General features: G+C 35.1%; 2 protein-coding genes across 3 annotated transcripts; one reads left to right on the forward strand and one right to left on the reverse strand.

The window, feature by feature from the left end:
• Nucleotides 1–514: 514 nt before the first annotated feature.
• On the reverse strand, nt 515–15,030 carry LOC149903764 (uncharacterized). Of its 2 annotated transcripts, XM_090108266.1 has the most exons (11): nt 14,880–15,030; nt 14,108–14,804; nt 13,917–13,979; nt 12,929–13,076; nt 11,936–12,054; nt 11,199–11,435; nt 10,778–10,934; nt 7,456–7,595; nt 4,593–4,692; nt 3,534–3,617; nt 515–1,657 (listed from the first exon to the last, which is right to left on the reverse strand). In XM_090108266.1, coding segments are annotated over exons 1-11 (1,992 nt in total). In that variant the 5' UTR covers nt 14,882–15,030; the 3' UTR covers nt 515–1,412. The 2 variants fall into 2 exon arrangements, with proteins under 2 accessions (XP_089964392.1, XP_089964393.1); XM_090108267.1 differs by lacking the exon at nt 13,917–13,979.
• Nucleotides 4,753–6,408, forward strand: LOC149903765 (uncharacterized). The gene has a single exon (XM_090108034.1). It carries the CDS (start codon nt 5,307–5,309, stop codon nt 6,105–6,107), a length of 801 nt encoding a protein of 266 aa, XP_089964160.1. The 5' UTR covers nt 4,753–5,306; the 3' UTR covers nt 6,108–6,408.
• Nucleotides 15,031–16,419: the final 1,389 nt, after the last annotated feature.

A 16,419-nucleotide genomic window follows, 5' to 3' on the forward strand; every position in this document is an offset into this window, starting at 1 on the left:
ACCCACCTCAACGCTTCGCTTATGAGGCGTGCAAAATATCCAAATATTTAGCAAGATTCAAACATTTTATTATGTTATGTGACATTAGCATAATTAGTGCAAAAAGTGCACGAAATTAAATTGATCAATGCCCAAGTTAGGAAAAGCATAACCACAGTATTATAAAATTGAACATTTCCTACGGCAATCTATTCTAAGCTTAAATAATCATTTAACATAGAGAATACATGTGTATAATTCCGATTAATTCGGAAATTCCATTAGCTTTACTGCTGTTTACTTTGTCATCATCATTTGGTGTTGCAAATTCATTTTATTAGAGAGCACCATAAAATATGGTAAATTTTTGAAACATGTATTTTCTATGTTATTATGATTTAGTAAGAAAATGCTATGGTGTAGTTAAATAATAAAAAATTCTATCCCCTATTTCTACAATTATATTATGTATATTGAAGATATGGTCAGTTTGGCCACAAACATACTAAGTATGTATGCATTAATATTTTCTTTATGTGATGTGTTTCGTTTTTGAAAGGTTTTTAGGAAAACTATTTTTAAATCGCGACCATGTCATAATATATGAATTAAAAGGTTACTAAATACCAATTTTTACTATGTTTTTACTACATATTTTGTAATACAAGCTTTACAGTCGATGTTGCTTGTATAAGTGCAGAATATATATTTAATTAAAGAAATATAACGTAATACTTATACATATTTATAATCTATTTAACCCTAACTGTTATAATTTAAACTATTTTAGTTTTTAAAGTTATGAAAGTAATATAGAAAGATAAGGACAACAAATTAAAAACATTGAAAAGTACAGGTCTATTAGTTTGAGATTTGGTCTAGGTTAAATAAATTTAATAAAATCAAATTAAAATAAAATATTATATTTATATAGAATTTTTACAAAAAATTCTGCCCAATCATACCCCAATATCTGCAGATATCAACATACAAACTGTATCACATAGCACTTACGTAATGTAAACAGACTTGAAGCATTTGAACAAGTATTATTAGAGAAAGATATTATATTTTAACGAAACATATTGTTTTACGACAAGCGTCGCATTATGAAGTCTTCTAATCTTATTAAGAGTTGTTGATCTTTCTAATGAAAATTGTTTTAGTAATTTTTTTCCTAGTAGATTTCTTCCTCCAAATTGAATGAGATAATTTTCTGACACATTTGAAATATTTAAACTTAAAAAAATATATTTGAACTTGAAGTTTACAATAAAAAAAATCCTCCCTATCCAAAACAAAACTGTCTGTATATACTATATAACTTTCTGGGATAAAAAGTTTTATTTATTTACTTAAACTAAAACTTCTGGAATACCCATACAATCCATGACCTTCAACACCAAGTCTGTTTACAATACACATTTTACAAATTAATTTTGTTCAGCCGGCTGCGAGTACATGTTATAATAGCTGTTCTGCTGATAACCCTGGTTCTGGTCGTACCCAGACCCTTGTCCATAATTACTGAAGTTCCCACGCCCACGCCCACGTCCACGACCACGGAATGATTCTCTACCCTGGTCCCTGTTGAAGGTTTGCCGGGGAAAATTTCCCTCGGGACGGTTGAACGAGGACCCTTGGAAACCATTGGAGTCGTTATTGTCCCATCTTGATCCTGAAAGAGTATAGACAATTTAGTATTTTATTATAAAAATACGAAAAATGGATATAAACATATATGTTTGTTACTCTTTCTCGTAAACACTGATCGCGTTATCCATATGAAATTTTATATAGAAACAGATTTTATTCTAGACTAGCGGTCCGCCCCGGCTTCGCCCGTGGTACATATTTACGTTTTCTCTACATAAGAACCATCCTCGTACTTCAAGGAATATAATAAAAAAAGAATTATCGAAATCGGTTCAGCCGTTCTCGAGTTATGCGCTTACCAACACATTTTGCGATTCATCTTATATATAAAATTCTCGTGTCACAATGTTAGTCTGCATACTCCTCCGAAACGGGTGGACCGATTCTCATGAAATTTTCTGTGCATATCGGGTAAGTCTGAGAATCGGCCAACATCTATTTTTCATATGTACCACGGGCGAAGCCGGGGCGGACCGCTAGTTTTTATATATAATTCTAGATGAGACCATTTGTTATTAGTTTTTTGGCTATCAGTTTTTTTTTTCAGTAAGAGTGCATAAATAAAGTTAGGTTAGTATATATTATTTATTTAGCCTGAAATAATTTCGTAAATAATAATATAAACACAACTGAGTAAGATTCAGCAGATCTTACTCAGTTGTGTTTATATTTTTACAATTTCACCAAACCTTTCTCAAAAAAAATTGTCGGGCATTTTTTATGAAATATTTTTGTGTGTATAACTGTTTATCATCTCCTAACTGTTCAAAATGGTTACCTATCTTAATCTCGAATTTTAATATTCCGAATATCATAATCCAGAAAACGTTTGGACATTTTTTCATAACCCCGAATTTTAAAATTTCGAAGTTTTGTTTGCCATATAATCGCAACTCCGAATTTCATTTGCCCATTTCTTTATTTGTACGACGTTTTACAATCCAGACGAATGAGTTCCAGACATACGAAATCTAAATGCACAAAATCCAGATGACCGTAATCCATATGCACGAAAGCCAGATTTTTAAAACACAAATTTTTGAAATACAGTTAATTGATATCCAGACAAACGATGTCCAGATTTTTGAAATTCAAATAAACGATATCCAGCAAAACGTTTTCCTTCCAGGGGGACGCAGCACGAACCTAACCTAACCTTCTGAATAGATTTTAACACTTTAACCTTTCTGTAATGGGCAAGTAAAACAATAGCGAGTCGGTTCTGGCACTCGCCGGCCGCTGCCGCGGCACGCTCGCTTCGCTCGCTCGGCTCGTGCATGGGGGGTCACAGTTCAAACCTAACCTAACCTACTGAGTCGAATTTGACACTTAAACCTTTCTGTAATGGGCAAGTAAAACAATAGCGAATCGGTTCTGGCGTGGGGGTCGTATTTCAAACCTAACCTACTGAGTCGACTTTGACACTAAAACCGGTCTGTAATGGACAAGTAAAACAATAAATTTACTTACTGACAATGTTTATTTTCAGTCGATAGTAAAGGTATAATCCCGATTGTATGGAAATCAAATAAAAAGATTATGAAAATCTGGCAATAGTTTATCTGTTATACGATTATATGGGTACCAAATAAAAAGATTATGAAAATTTGGCAATAGTTTATTTGGAAAATGGTACGATGGGAAACAAAAAAAAGTATTTTGAGAATCTGGTATAATGAAATCTGTATTATGAAAATACGGGAAACAAAAAAATACTTTTTAAAAATCTGGTTTTGGTGCATCTGGAAATTGATTCATCTGGGAAATTAAAAAAGGAATTTTAAAAATTTGTCATTCATTACATCTGTCGTTTAAAAGTTCTAACAACCGTTTTCGGGATTTTAAGATTCGGGTAATAGAAATTCGAGTTTTTAATAGGTTACCGTTCAAAATCTCACCTCTATCGGGCCGGCCCCTACCGCCTCCCCTGCCGCGTCCCCCACCACGTGGCTCGTCATCTCTGTCGCGGTATCTGCCGCGGTCTGCAATTAATAAATATATTATTTGTTTTATTATAGAATTTTTGACGTGACAACGTCTTATAATTCGATAGAGCCGGCTGCACGCACGAAAAAACATGACTCATGCGGCGTTACCTCGCTTTGAGGCGTTCCATGTAAGGCTTGAAGTGCGAGCGAGAGCGCGGAACTGAAGCACAATCGGCCTTAAGGCCGATTGTGCTTTGTCGCTCGTTCACGTTCAACTATCGTCAGTAAACCGACTTTACAGACAACCAATTTTTTTTACCAAAGGACATTTATTACCTCTTATTTAAGTACATGATCTACTGCACCTTTAATTATAGGAAATTAAAGCGTCCAAATGTTAATTTCAATCACAATTCGTCAATTTATATATAACAGTTTTTATGTAAATGAATGGTTTTATTTAAAAAAAAATTAATGTGCTTGTGTCAGAGTGTATGCAAATTAAGGAACTAGTCTCACTAAGAAAATAAAATTATTTTTATGATTTTTATCCTTAAACGGGCTCATTTCAAATTACTATAAAGTTGTCTATTTTCATATAATATATAAGTTGTCTATTAGTTATCTATTTTTATACCCTCATTTATTTTTATATAACATACTTTATTACAGAAATCCAAATAATATCAATCATGATGCAGTACTGTACATATTATGAAATTGGATTGTTTGTCTATTCATAGTTAATCTTTAATCTTATTAATATAATGAGAAGGAAATGAAAAGAATAAATCATTACAAGTACAATTGAAAGGTTTATTGCAGCGCTATGTAACAACTTTCACATTTTTTTTCTATGTTTCTGTTTGTTTAGGTACAATTTGAGCTTACATTTATTTTGAAACAAGAAAACAAAAAGTACACAAACAAATTTTGTACGAACAAAAGTGGGTAGTTGTATACGAAAGCTATATCAATAATATTATATACAATACAAGGCCCTTTAAATAAATATACTAAAATACTCACTGAACTTTCCCTTGAAGCCCATACCGCACTGCGCCAACTCCATCAGTTTGGGATTCACCACTTGGTTAGCCTCTTGCAGCACCGACATCAAATCTTTCGCCTGTTTATTCAATCATACTATAAATAATAAAACTATAAATAAGGAGTTACTTGAGGAGAGGGCGCGTCTGTCCAACTGTCAATACTGTACTCGTCAATAAATAAAATTTTAAAATTGCTTAAGTGATCTAAACTAAGTGAAACTATCTAAAATCGTAACTACTGTATAAACTGCTTCGAATCAATATAAATAACAAAGTGCGCAAACAATACAATTTATAAAAAAACGACTTATCAATACCCGTAAGTCAATACTCACTCGGAATCCGTTGGATACATAGAATCCATCATTATTAGAGTGCAAATTAACTAGTGGAGTGTGTGTACGATTAGAAGGAACTTGAAAACACCATAACAGTACGTAAACAAAAACATTTGAAATTATAACCTCAAAAGTAAACATAATATAATATGACGATTGATGATAATTATAATTAATCATCGATCAAAGTAGCAGCACCATCTATTACAACCCATTAGAACTCCTTAGTCGAATTGCACTACGCCATCTATCAGAAAGTAGCGACACCACTTAGTCCGCTCGATCCGATCAATTGAAGACAAAATAAGAAGTTCCCACCTTATCTCATAGAGGGCGCTGAAATAAAAAAGGATATGGAGGAAATAAAAAATATGTTAATTAACATGCAGCAAGATTTAAAACAACAAAAACAAGACATGTTAGAAATGAAGGAAGATATTAAATGCACTATAATCAATAGTCTCAACGAAAAATTTAACAACTTGGAAATAAAAAATGAAATTTTGGAGAAAAAAATTGAAGAACAATCAAAAACAGTAAGCAACCTAGAAAGACAGTTAAGACGCAAAAATTTAGTCTTATTTGGCGTAGAAGAGAAAGAAAAATCATACGAAGAACTTGAAATAATAGTAGTGAACATAATAAATACATACATAAAAATCTCATGCGATACTAACAACATCGAAGCTGTGAGAAGACTAGGAAAAAAGGGGGAGAAAGTAAGACCGATAGTTATAACATTCAACACACTGGGATTAAAACTAAAAATACAAAAAAATAAACATCACTTACAAAATACCTCATACTATTTAAAAGAAGACTACCCAATTGAAATTTTAAATAAACGTAAAGAACTACAAGCTCAAGTACAGAAAGAAAAAGATGCAGGCAATATCGCTTTTATAAAATACGATAAAATTATTATATTAAATAACCAACAACATCCATATAAACAGCCGAGCAAAAGAATCCTATCAGAATCTCCGGAGACTAGTCAACCTACCAACGAAAATCTTGAACAAACTAACAAACAACCACCTAAGAAGAATAAGGGAAACATGAAGAATTACATCATTCAAAAGCCCAAATTAACCGTCGCCCAGACAGGATCAGCACAACGCCAAATGACGACACCTAAACGGAACAATGAATAGCAATCCATATCCCTCTCCCAACCTCAACTCTCCCAGTACAGCCGGTCACCGCGGGAGAGTATGACCAAAACCCCCCCAAATAAAAATGAAATTTTTTTAAACTACCTTTTATATTTGCACCCTTAATGTAAGATCATTATCTTCTGATCAAAAACAAATAGAGCTCAAAGCAGCACTAGAAAATATTAACCATGATATAATAGGTTTGTGCGAGGTTCGTCGCCTAGGAGAAAAGATAATCGAAGACAGAGATTACATTAAATCCGATAAAAAAAAAAAAAAAATCTTAAAAAATTATACAAACTTACCAACAAAGAAATAAAAAATAAAAAAAAAATGTTAAAGTGGCATTCTTTGGGGGAGGCTTTTACCCGTACGGGGTCCATAAGAACCTATATATAAACTAGATTAGTGTCTAAATTGTTCTACTATGTACTCAAACTATAACTGTAACTAAAATTGTATATTCTTATGGAACAAATAAAGCTTTATTTATTTATTTATTTTATTTATTTATTTTACTATAAATAATAAAATCCATAACAAATAAAAAATGTAGATAATTTTGTCTAAGACGTTCAAAATACAATAAAACTAAAATGTTTTCCATCGACTTTTGACTCCAATTTAAACAAGTTTAGATTTACTAGTTTATTACAAATTATTTTAATCAACAGCTCCTGTCACCATGTTAATTAATAAACAAATAAAGAGCTTGAATGCCTAGCACACGCGTCAAGAGTGAAACTTCTTTGGCAAGATTCAAACATGGCAAAATCGTCGTCTAGTAAGGCGCATAGAGTACCATGATCTGACGTTATTGCCCTGACGCGACCTTGAAATTTTACTCTCAACGAGAAATTTCACTTCAAAAATATGTATTTAAAACTAATATGCAGTATGTTCCACTATTGGTATACTAAACGCGAAGGGACTTGTAGTTTTGCATACACTGATCACGTAAAAAGTCAAAAAAATTACATCAAAAAATTTTGAAAAATTTTTCCTGATAATCCATGTTTTCTTCTCTAGCTTCGCGGCTCGCGCAGCTTGCATATTACGCTTCGCTAATGTGAGCATTTTGTCTATGAAAACATAATCATAAAAGATAGTTCACGTGCTGGTAGCAAAGCTGGGCGGGTTGCTTGTTATGGGTGTATACATAGAGTTTTAAGAATTCATCTATTTGAAAAAAAACTGCGTCTGGAATTTTATAAGTATTTTTTACGTACTTAGCGTATGTAAAACTGTAACCTCCTTTGAGCTTAGTATACCAACAGTGGGACACCCTGTATAGAGTATAAAAAGTATTACAGATACCCATATAAAAGTATTGCAGACTACCCACCTTAGCGGAATTATTGGGCGTGAACAGCGTGTAGGCGGTGCCGGTGTTGTGCGAGCGGCCCGTGCGCCCGATGCGATGCACGTAGTCCTCCGAGTTGTTCGGATAGTCGTAGTTGATCACGAACTTCACGTCCTCCACGTCTGCGGTGCGACACGGAAGTGGGTACGACGATCCGAACGGATCCAAATTGCGAATCGTGTTGCGTTTGGCGGGGCGAGCTTTTTTTTTAACGTGATAACGTTTTTAAAATCGGTTTAGTCGGGTGACATGCTCAGAAACTTGTGTCACACCAAAACCTCACGAGCGCGATCGCAGGTATAACGGCGGGGGCACACGATGCGTTGCGGCGGCGGTGCGGCGCCGGAGCGGTGTCGCTGCGTCGTCTTAAGCTTTGGTCTGGTGATCATGACGCACAACGCTGAGGTATACGGTTTGCGATGCCGGACACTCAATCATATGAAAAACGTCGACAATGTTCTCTTGTTCCGTCGCAGTATGCGTCCGCGGCGAAGGGCAAGCGCGGTGAGTGGGGAGGTGTACTCCCGCACAGCGCGGCGTCATTCTCGATTGAACGCTGCGGTGTGCGGGTATGCGTCACGGCATATATGAATGCGACAATATGAATTTTTAGATTATATTATATTAATATTTTATCGTAGACAATAATATAATTAGTTCGCAGCTATCCTTCTTTATATAAAAATAAAGACAAAAAACATAAAAGTTTGATAATTACAGCAAAATTGTTCATGTTCACGTCTACCTTGGTAGCTGCGGCAAAATCAACTGACCACCTCTCCGCAGGGAAGGTAAATGCTGCGTCGTGACGCTGCGTCGGGGCGCATACCTCAGCGTTGTGCGTCATGATCACCAGACCAAAGCTTTACATAGAAATATCTGTGCCATGTCACACGATGCGCTCCGGCGCCGCACCGGACTTGCAACCACCGAGACGAGGCGGGGAGGGGTGAATGCGGTGCGACGCCGGAGCGGCACCGCTCAGTTGTTTTGCGTCACAAGGAAGGACTGACTGTCCAACGCTGCTACGACGCCGCTGCGACATAACAACGTTACGGCGCCGCACCGCTCGTGTGCCCACTGACACGGTGAAATCTTTGCGGTGCGGCGCCGCAACGCATCGTGTGCCCCCGCCGTAACGAGAGAGAGACGGACCGATCTCCCGTCTCATCTCGAGCGCTGCCACCAATAAGACGTTATCACGTAAACATCTCGATCGTAAACCTACTTTACAAACAACCAATTTTTTTATAATTAGGAATGTTTTCTTATTTTGCGTAAAAAATATAATAACTTTAAAATTGAAATATTTTCTGTATAAAACCATAATTTAAATAGTTATAAGTCATGGACCTTTAATCCATCAGGCCCCGGAATCACAGACACAATAGAAAATCTATTGTGTCGCGGCCGGATCTGGCCGTTCGGGGCTCAATGGATTAAAAGTCATGGACTTTTAACTATTCAATATTTATAGCGTCAATTTTGAGTGCACAAAACGCGCCCCGACAAAAAACCAAACATGATAGTTACCTTAACGTCTCGTCGTGTCGTAGACTGAAAACTGTATTGCCCATCAGTGGTCCGGAGTGTTGTCGGCCAAGAGCAACTAACGGTGTGCTGACTTTAAACTCTATTGTCAGGTTGCGTAGGGTTCAAATCTCTCATGACGATTAACCAAGCATATTGCTCTTTTAACCTTGCTTATAACGTTTTTTGCAAACCCTATTTGCTAGATCTAACTCCATTAAGAGGCAGCATGCTCAAGACAGTGTGCGCTGACCGAATTTAATACTGACAATATTAAAAATGATCGATTATTCGCTAAGTAAAGCCAGCAACACACCGTTAATTTAGCCATTTTCTCTGCACGCATGCGCCTCTGCAATGAAAATTGAGAATATTGCTGAGTCAGTCATGGAAATTTTGAGGCGCAATGAACTTTATGCATACAGCGGTAATGTGAATAATGTATAACAATTATAAAGTCCATAAAACGCCGGTATTTTGTTTTAAATTGATCCATTGCTTGTTCGTTTGTAATGTTCCAATATCCACTTTGGCATAAATTACCAATCGCACATTATTATCAACCATTTCTCTAATCATATGACGGAAAAAAAGCAGTGTTAAATTTTGTCGTGAATATTGGAACACAAAGTTATGACGGTTAAAGTTAAAGAACCAATGAAAAATCTTCATCTCATTTTTTTCTGTGGACTTTTACTTTAATATTTGAAACTTAGCTTATTTTTATAGATCTTATTTTAATCTTGTCCTATCTGCTATTAGTTACAAAAACATTAAATTTATATGTAGTGAAATGTTTGTATGTCTGTATTATGTGTATAAAGAAGTGGTGTATAAATCTTACATAATATAATATTATCGACGTAAAAATTGACCATGTAACTACTGCAATACCATATTCTTTATTTCGAAGATAGACTATTATTGCCTTTTTTTGGTAACATTTCAAAAATATCATGTTTGAAGTTTGAAGTTACATATTTCTTTACAAGTACACTATTACACTTAATTTTTTCCTAAAACATTTTCTAATTCTTCATATATCTACAAATTATTTAATTTCTTCCAATCAATATAAAAAAGAAGTCTATCCACAGAAAAACAGTTTCATTTCCTTCATTGGCATCGTTTGGCATCTCTCAAGGGTCCACATTAGGGCCTTTGCTATTTATAATTGACAGCAATGGTAAACAACTTCCCCACTACGCTCCTGACATCTCTTAGACCTTTATAACACCCCGGCGTTACAGTGCGAGGTGATTTAGCGAAATTTAGTTCACATAATATGGGTAAAAAACCTCGCAGCTGTTAGTATAAGAATCTTTTGTTTGATGCCTTTAAACCTCGAAATACTGCAAACCTTGTGCAAACGATTTCGTCCTAACATCTAGCCCTTTGTGAAACTGCCTATCTAAGGTTTACAGATATTCCAAGTATGAAACATGTTCGAGTGTATAAGTATTATTGGCGGGATCAATGTCACCACCGTTAAGATATCATTAATTCTGGTGGCACAAACATAAGATAATGACTTCTGGGCAAGAACAGTAGACAATTTTCGTTTATTATACAAATTATACGAGTGACACAATTGTGCCTTCATAAACACAAACTTTTTTTTTAAATAGGGCTTCATCATTTCTAAAATCTGCTCATAGTCAACGACTGATCGCAGGTGACAATTGAAAAATAAAACAGGGCTTCCATAAAATGCTGAAATATAAAAACTGTTAATTTTTATATCATTTTTTTTCGCGTTTCAAGCCAAACTTACCAAGCCCCCTGGCCGCTACGTCAGTGGCGACTAGTATCCCACCCTGGTTTTGTCTGAACTGGCTCAGTACATAGTCACGATCCTGTTGGTTCTTATCGCCGTGTATAGCGAGAGCACGCCAGCCGGCGCGGTTTATTGTTTTTGTTATTTCATCCACCTATTTTGTATAAAAATGGAGAATGAGCCTAATTTTTTGCACTAAATTTTTTAAAATAGTACTAATCTTTTGTCAAGTCGTTCTTTATATCGCGTAAAAATGCAGAGTCGAAAAAAACTCCTATTATTTATTTTAATACATTATCATTATTACATATTCAAATATCGATAATACGCGAATTTCATCAAAATTCGATTACATATTTGAAAATAAAGATAAAACACATTATAAGCATTTAGTTATAAAACCTAAGCAACAACTTACCTTCCTCTTAGTCTCCGCGAATATGATAGTTTTAGTTTCTTCCTCGGAAGATATCTCATTGAGAAGCGTCAACAGTTTATCATTTTTTTCCCATTCCTCGCAAACATCGACAATTTGTAGGATATTATGGTTGGCTGATAGCGACAATGAACCAATGTTAATTTGTATGTAATCGTGTAGAAACTCTTCAGCTAGATTCTGAACTTCCTTTGGCCATGTTGCTGACCACATGAGAACCTAAAATGACAATTTAATTGAGCAATTGTAAAATACATCTATATATATAAAACTCAAAGGTGACTGATATAGTGATCTACAGCCCAAACCACTGGACGTATCGGGCTGAAATTTGGCATGCAGGTAGATGCGATAACGTAGGCGTCCCCTAGGAAGTCCCCTAAGAAAGGATTTTAGAAAATTCATCCCCCAAGGGGATCAAATAGGGGATGAAAGTTTGTACCATGAAAATTTATCTTTTCCACGCAGGCGAAGCTGCGGGCAACAGCTAGTACAATATAAAATCCTTTACTTAACACACACATACAGAAGAAAAGAAACAGTAAAGAGAGAAATAAATTAGGTTTATTATGTTAAATAGGCGCCCTTATCGGTTAAAAGTGATCTCTGTCAAAAGGATGAACCTTTGAAAAGGATTTGTTTCATAAATTAGAATTAGATAGGTGGTGTTTAAATGAATTTGATGTTTTTTTATTAAAACAGATGTTGAAAATATTTACCTGTCTATCAGGTCGGATTTGTTCAATAATCTTGCGGATCTGTGGCTCAAAGCCCATGTCCAACATTCTGTCTGCCTCGTCCAATACTAGGTAAGTGCAGCGACGAAGATTTGTCGTATCTAGAACATTCAACATTTTTAATTCGGAAATCAGTGAACATGTCAATTTTACAGGAAAATCTGTATTAAATTTTGTATTTAAAAAAAATGTAAAAGCAAACTTAATTTCTTTCCTAGACTATATTCATATGTTTCTATCCATATTAAGTTCTATAAAAAAAAATGGGAAGCAAACTAAAATATTTTCCCAAACTATATTTTGTGTTAATTTTTGATCAATTTTTTCAACTACCACAAGAAACTATAGTCATTTTAATTATAATATTATAGATAGACAGTAGTAAAGTTTGTCTGAGTAAAAAAAGACGTGTGTCACTCGGGGACTGCCGCGGTAAAGCTATTGCATGCTATGCCTTTAAGCCACACCTCCGCGTCCGTCGGAGTGGGGAGCGTGAGGTTTTTCGTTACGCAATTTCTGGATTCGGTCCCCGCGCTCAAGGCCCGCGATAGAAGCTATGCAATAGCACACCCCGGACACTCCATACAAAATGATCGTTTTGACAGTCACACTGTAGAGACTGCAAATGTGTGTGTTAACGCTTTATGGTTGGCACATTTGTGACTAGCGTAAAAAAAAATTCGCGTTTTTCTGATGAAATACATCCGTAAACAGCACAATATCTAACCATTTTCTACGAAAAACGATAATCACAAATCCAAAATAATAAAATTACTTTAAGTCAATTTGATTAATGTTGTCAATCTTCGTTGCGTATCGTCCTTGCAGAAAAATATGGCCCATTTTATGTCTGATCGCGCGGGGGTGAGGTAAGTTTAATTTTGGCGGGAGGCGGAGAGTGTCCGTTCTGTAGCGTTTAGCTACTATTATGTATTCTGTGGCAATAGCTTAAAAACATAAAAGTTTAAGACTTACTCTTTTCCAAGAAATCAATGAGTCTTCCAGGAGTAGCAATGACAATTTCCACCCCTCGTTCCAGGGACCTGCCCTGAGGCCCCTTTGGAGCCCCACCGAATATACAAGTGTTGCGTACTTGCACATTCTGACCAAAGTCTGTCGCTACCTGTTTATTTAATATAAAAACAGCATGTTATATAGTGTAATTATATGAATAGTGAAGGTATGAATGATTTTTAAATTAATACTAATGATATTTATAAATATAGGAATCTAGTCTATTGGATTTACTGTATTTTGTGTAATACAATCAATGAGTATATTTTATAAGCAACAATCAAAGCTTCTAATTATCTAAGTAATATAACAATATAGATAAACAAATTAAGCTTAATATAAATGTTGATAATTGCTGGTTTAATCAAATAAAGATTATAGTATTAAGCATATTAGCAAGGACCATACTAAATGAATCAAATACAAGTTAATATTTAGAATTATTTCTGCTTTTTACATTGCCAATTCTATTCTGGGTAAGAGTAGTAAAAAAATAACTGTAAAAAAATACTGGAAATTTATTTCTAAGCTTTAAATAGTAAAATAATAAGGCATTAAATATTGATGAGGTAATAAATTAAAACAACATTACAATAAGAACTAACTACAATTTAACAAAACTACATGACTGAATGTAATGAAAAACTGTTGTATCAAGAATGATAAACTAAAATGAGTGATAGACCACATTATAGTTGAAAATAAACATTAACTAAAGTTGCCACTACTTGGTGCAAAAGAAAGGATATGTTCAGAAACCTGAAGCTGATATTTTAAGCAACTATTGAGAATACAAATGGTCAAAAATAGAATGATATATGGCCAATGTAAAAACTCTGGTGGGTAAAGCAACTTAGTATTTAAAATCAAATACTAATGTTATATTGGTTTTCGAACATAACCCCAATGTGAAAAACTAATTTCTACCAAAAATATTTAAATTAATTACAACATCCATGGGGCCAGGAATTCTATCCCTTTCAGCTGCGTTTCCATTCATTGATACTAGAGCCTTGGCGGCACAAATAGAAAAATAAATCATTGACTATATTTAAGACGTTAAATTAAAAATTAGTTGAGTATTATCATAATATGAATGATTATTAAACAGTTCTCAAATAAGAAATACTTTATATTTACCTGTTGGATTTGCTGAGCTAATTCTCTTGTTGGAGCCAAGACAAGGACGATTGGGCCATCGTCCCGAAGTAACCGCGGTTGATTTATTATATGTACAATAGCAGGCAAGATATAAGCTAGTGTCTTCCCTGATCCTGTTTGAGCAATCCCCACCATATCTCTTCCAGATAGAGCAATCGGCCAACCTTGTGCTTGAATTGGTGTCGGATTCGGAAACCCTTGCTTCAAAATTTCCTTCATAGCATAATCGGGGAAGCCACCTTCTTCAAAATACATACTAGGCGGCGGTACGTCTCTCCCTTTAACCGTTATCTGATGCAGGCTTCTGTAATTTTCAACTTCGGCCATAGAGCGCATTTGAACGTTAGGGTGGGGATTGTAGAAGTTTTTCTGGAATGGTATAAGCGTGATGGTGTCCCAGCGTATTTTACGAAGCGCCCCACCGGGTTGCTCGTTTTTGAAGTTGCCGCGGAAGTCATCGCGATCTCTACCATCACGGCCGCCTCGACCTCTGAAACCTCTCCCGCTGCCTCTGCCCCCATCTCTACCACCGCGGCCTTCGCTGCTTCCTCCGAACCTACTTCCCCTTTCTAGTGATCTATCAGCCGAACGACCACCTCTCGATCCGCCTCGACCTCTTCCACCACCCCTTGGACCTCCACGTCCACCGCCACGGCCTCCACGTCTATCGTCATACCTTTGTGAATATAAAAATAAAATAAAATCAGTATTACGAAGCCAAATATGCCACACGTAAAAACGTCGTACTTACATTTTCTTTGTTAATTATTTGGAATTTGAGCGATTAAATATTTTTTAATGCTTATTTTACGATAAATATTTATCCAGTTTGTCTTTTTCACATTTATTCGGCAAAGCTTCAATTTACAAATGCAAGCAATTGGCAGCCGCCATATTTTGTGTTGTCTACGTCAACTTATATCTTTGCCCTTTGGTTTTCTTATCTTATTTCCTGTAGTCTATGGTTGAGGAATTTATGAAAATATATTATTTTTATCCACAGATTTTTATCATATTCAATACACACAAGATATTATTTCAAAATAAAGCTTATTAGATATTTAGTTTAAAAATGGTTGTATTTGAAAAGCGGAAACAAATGCATATAAAATAAATCACGGAATGGCGCGCCGCGCGTAATTTAAATTGTTTTAATAGAGGAAATAATCGATACAATATGTCCATTAAATAATAAGATAATAGATTAATGATTGAACATTTACTAAGACTATTATGAATTTCCATTATCATATCAACTGCTGACTATTGATCAAACTTTGAAAATCCTTTCGAAATAGGTCATTCTTTTCTTATTTCGTCATAAGCATGGACGCTTCTGTCCCTGTGTTTGAAAAATCTCACCCCCGCCTTAGTGTCTTGGACTGGACTAGAAATATACAGCACTTGCAAAATGAAGCAAGACTACGACGCTTTGAGGGTTATGAACTTAGACAAAGAGGAAATCAGTTGCGTAACGAAACTTCAGTTACTACGAGATGGGATACTAACGTTAATAATGAGCTACTGCGGGACAGGTGAATAAAAAACTAAACTCAGTTGTTGCTCAGTTGTATTGAACAATTCGATCGCCCTTTCGTTAATGATATCCGATGATTTTTTTCTTCTTTTTTTTATAAGAATGAAGCTGAAATTAACTAACTAACTAACTACAAACTGTTATTAGTTAGTTATATTAGTTACGAATATACCTGGACAAAAATTAAAATATATTGATGTCCTATAATATTTATTTTATATTTCTTTAAATACGAGTAGCTGATTGTAGTATAGGTACTTACTACGTGAGCGAGCGTAATGCAGCCCCGCAAGCATTGTAGAATTATTCAGACTAATATTTTTTATATTTCCTTTACTGAAAAGTAATTAAACCATAGACAATTTATTAATGCGTTATATTATTTCAAAAGAATATTCGAAGTTGAATCATGGCGGGAAAAACAGCGTTTTACGCGGGAACAAGTGAGGGATGAGAGTAGAGCGCTTAAAGAAGAGAAGAATGCAACAGAATTACATTTGGAGTCACTTCAAGTGCCGTTGATGGTTGTGTCTCAGTGCTTGTCGAATAGGGATCAACGACTGCCACCAGAATTAACCAGGGATCAACTTGGGGAGGAATTAAATAAGGTTTGCAAGAACCTTTTCAATAATTTATTTTTCTTATATGCAAGGTTTATTCATTTGTGACTTACATTATTAATTTTCAACTGACTTCAGATAAGAAGACGGTTTTAAATTCAAGTGAATTTTTTGGGATTTTAACCTTAGAACTT

This window comes from Colias eurytheme, chromosome 12 (assembly GCF_061535395.1).
Source record: "Colias eurytheme isolate Ceu_HAF_F1 chromosome 12, ilColEury1 Martin Lab GWU primary, whole genome shotgun sequence".
NCBI lineage: Eukaryota > Metazoa > Arthropoda > Insecta > Lepidoptera > Pieridae > Colias > Colias eurytheme.

Bases quoted from the DNA above. Each gene is read 5' to 3' on its own strand.
- LOC149903764 (XM_090108266.1), bottom strand. The intron at 4,693-7,455 runs GTGGGTAGTCTG...TTGAATAAACAG, and splicing joins CGCCCAATAATTCCGCTAAG to GCGAAAGATTTGATGTCGGT. The intron at 1,658-3,533 runs GTGAGATTTTGA...ATACTCTTTCAG, and splicing joins TAGGGGCCGGCCCGATAGAG to GATCAAGATGGGACAATAAC.
- LOC149903765 (XM_090108034.1), top strand. From the start codon at position 5,307: ATGGAGGAAATAAAAAATATGTTAATTAACATGCAGCAAGATTTAAAA.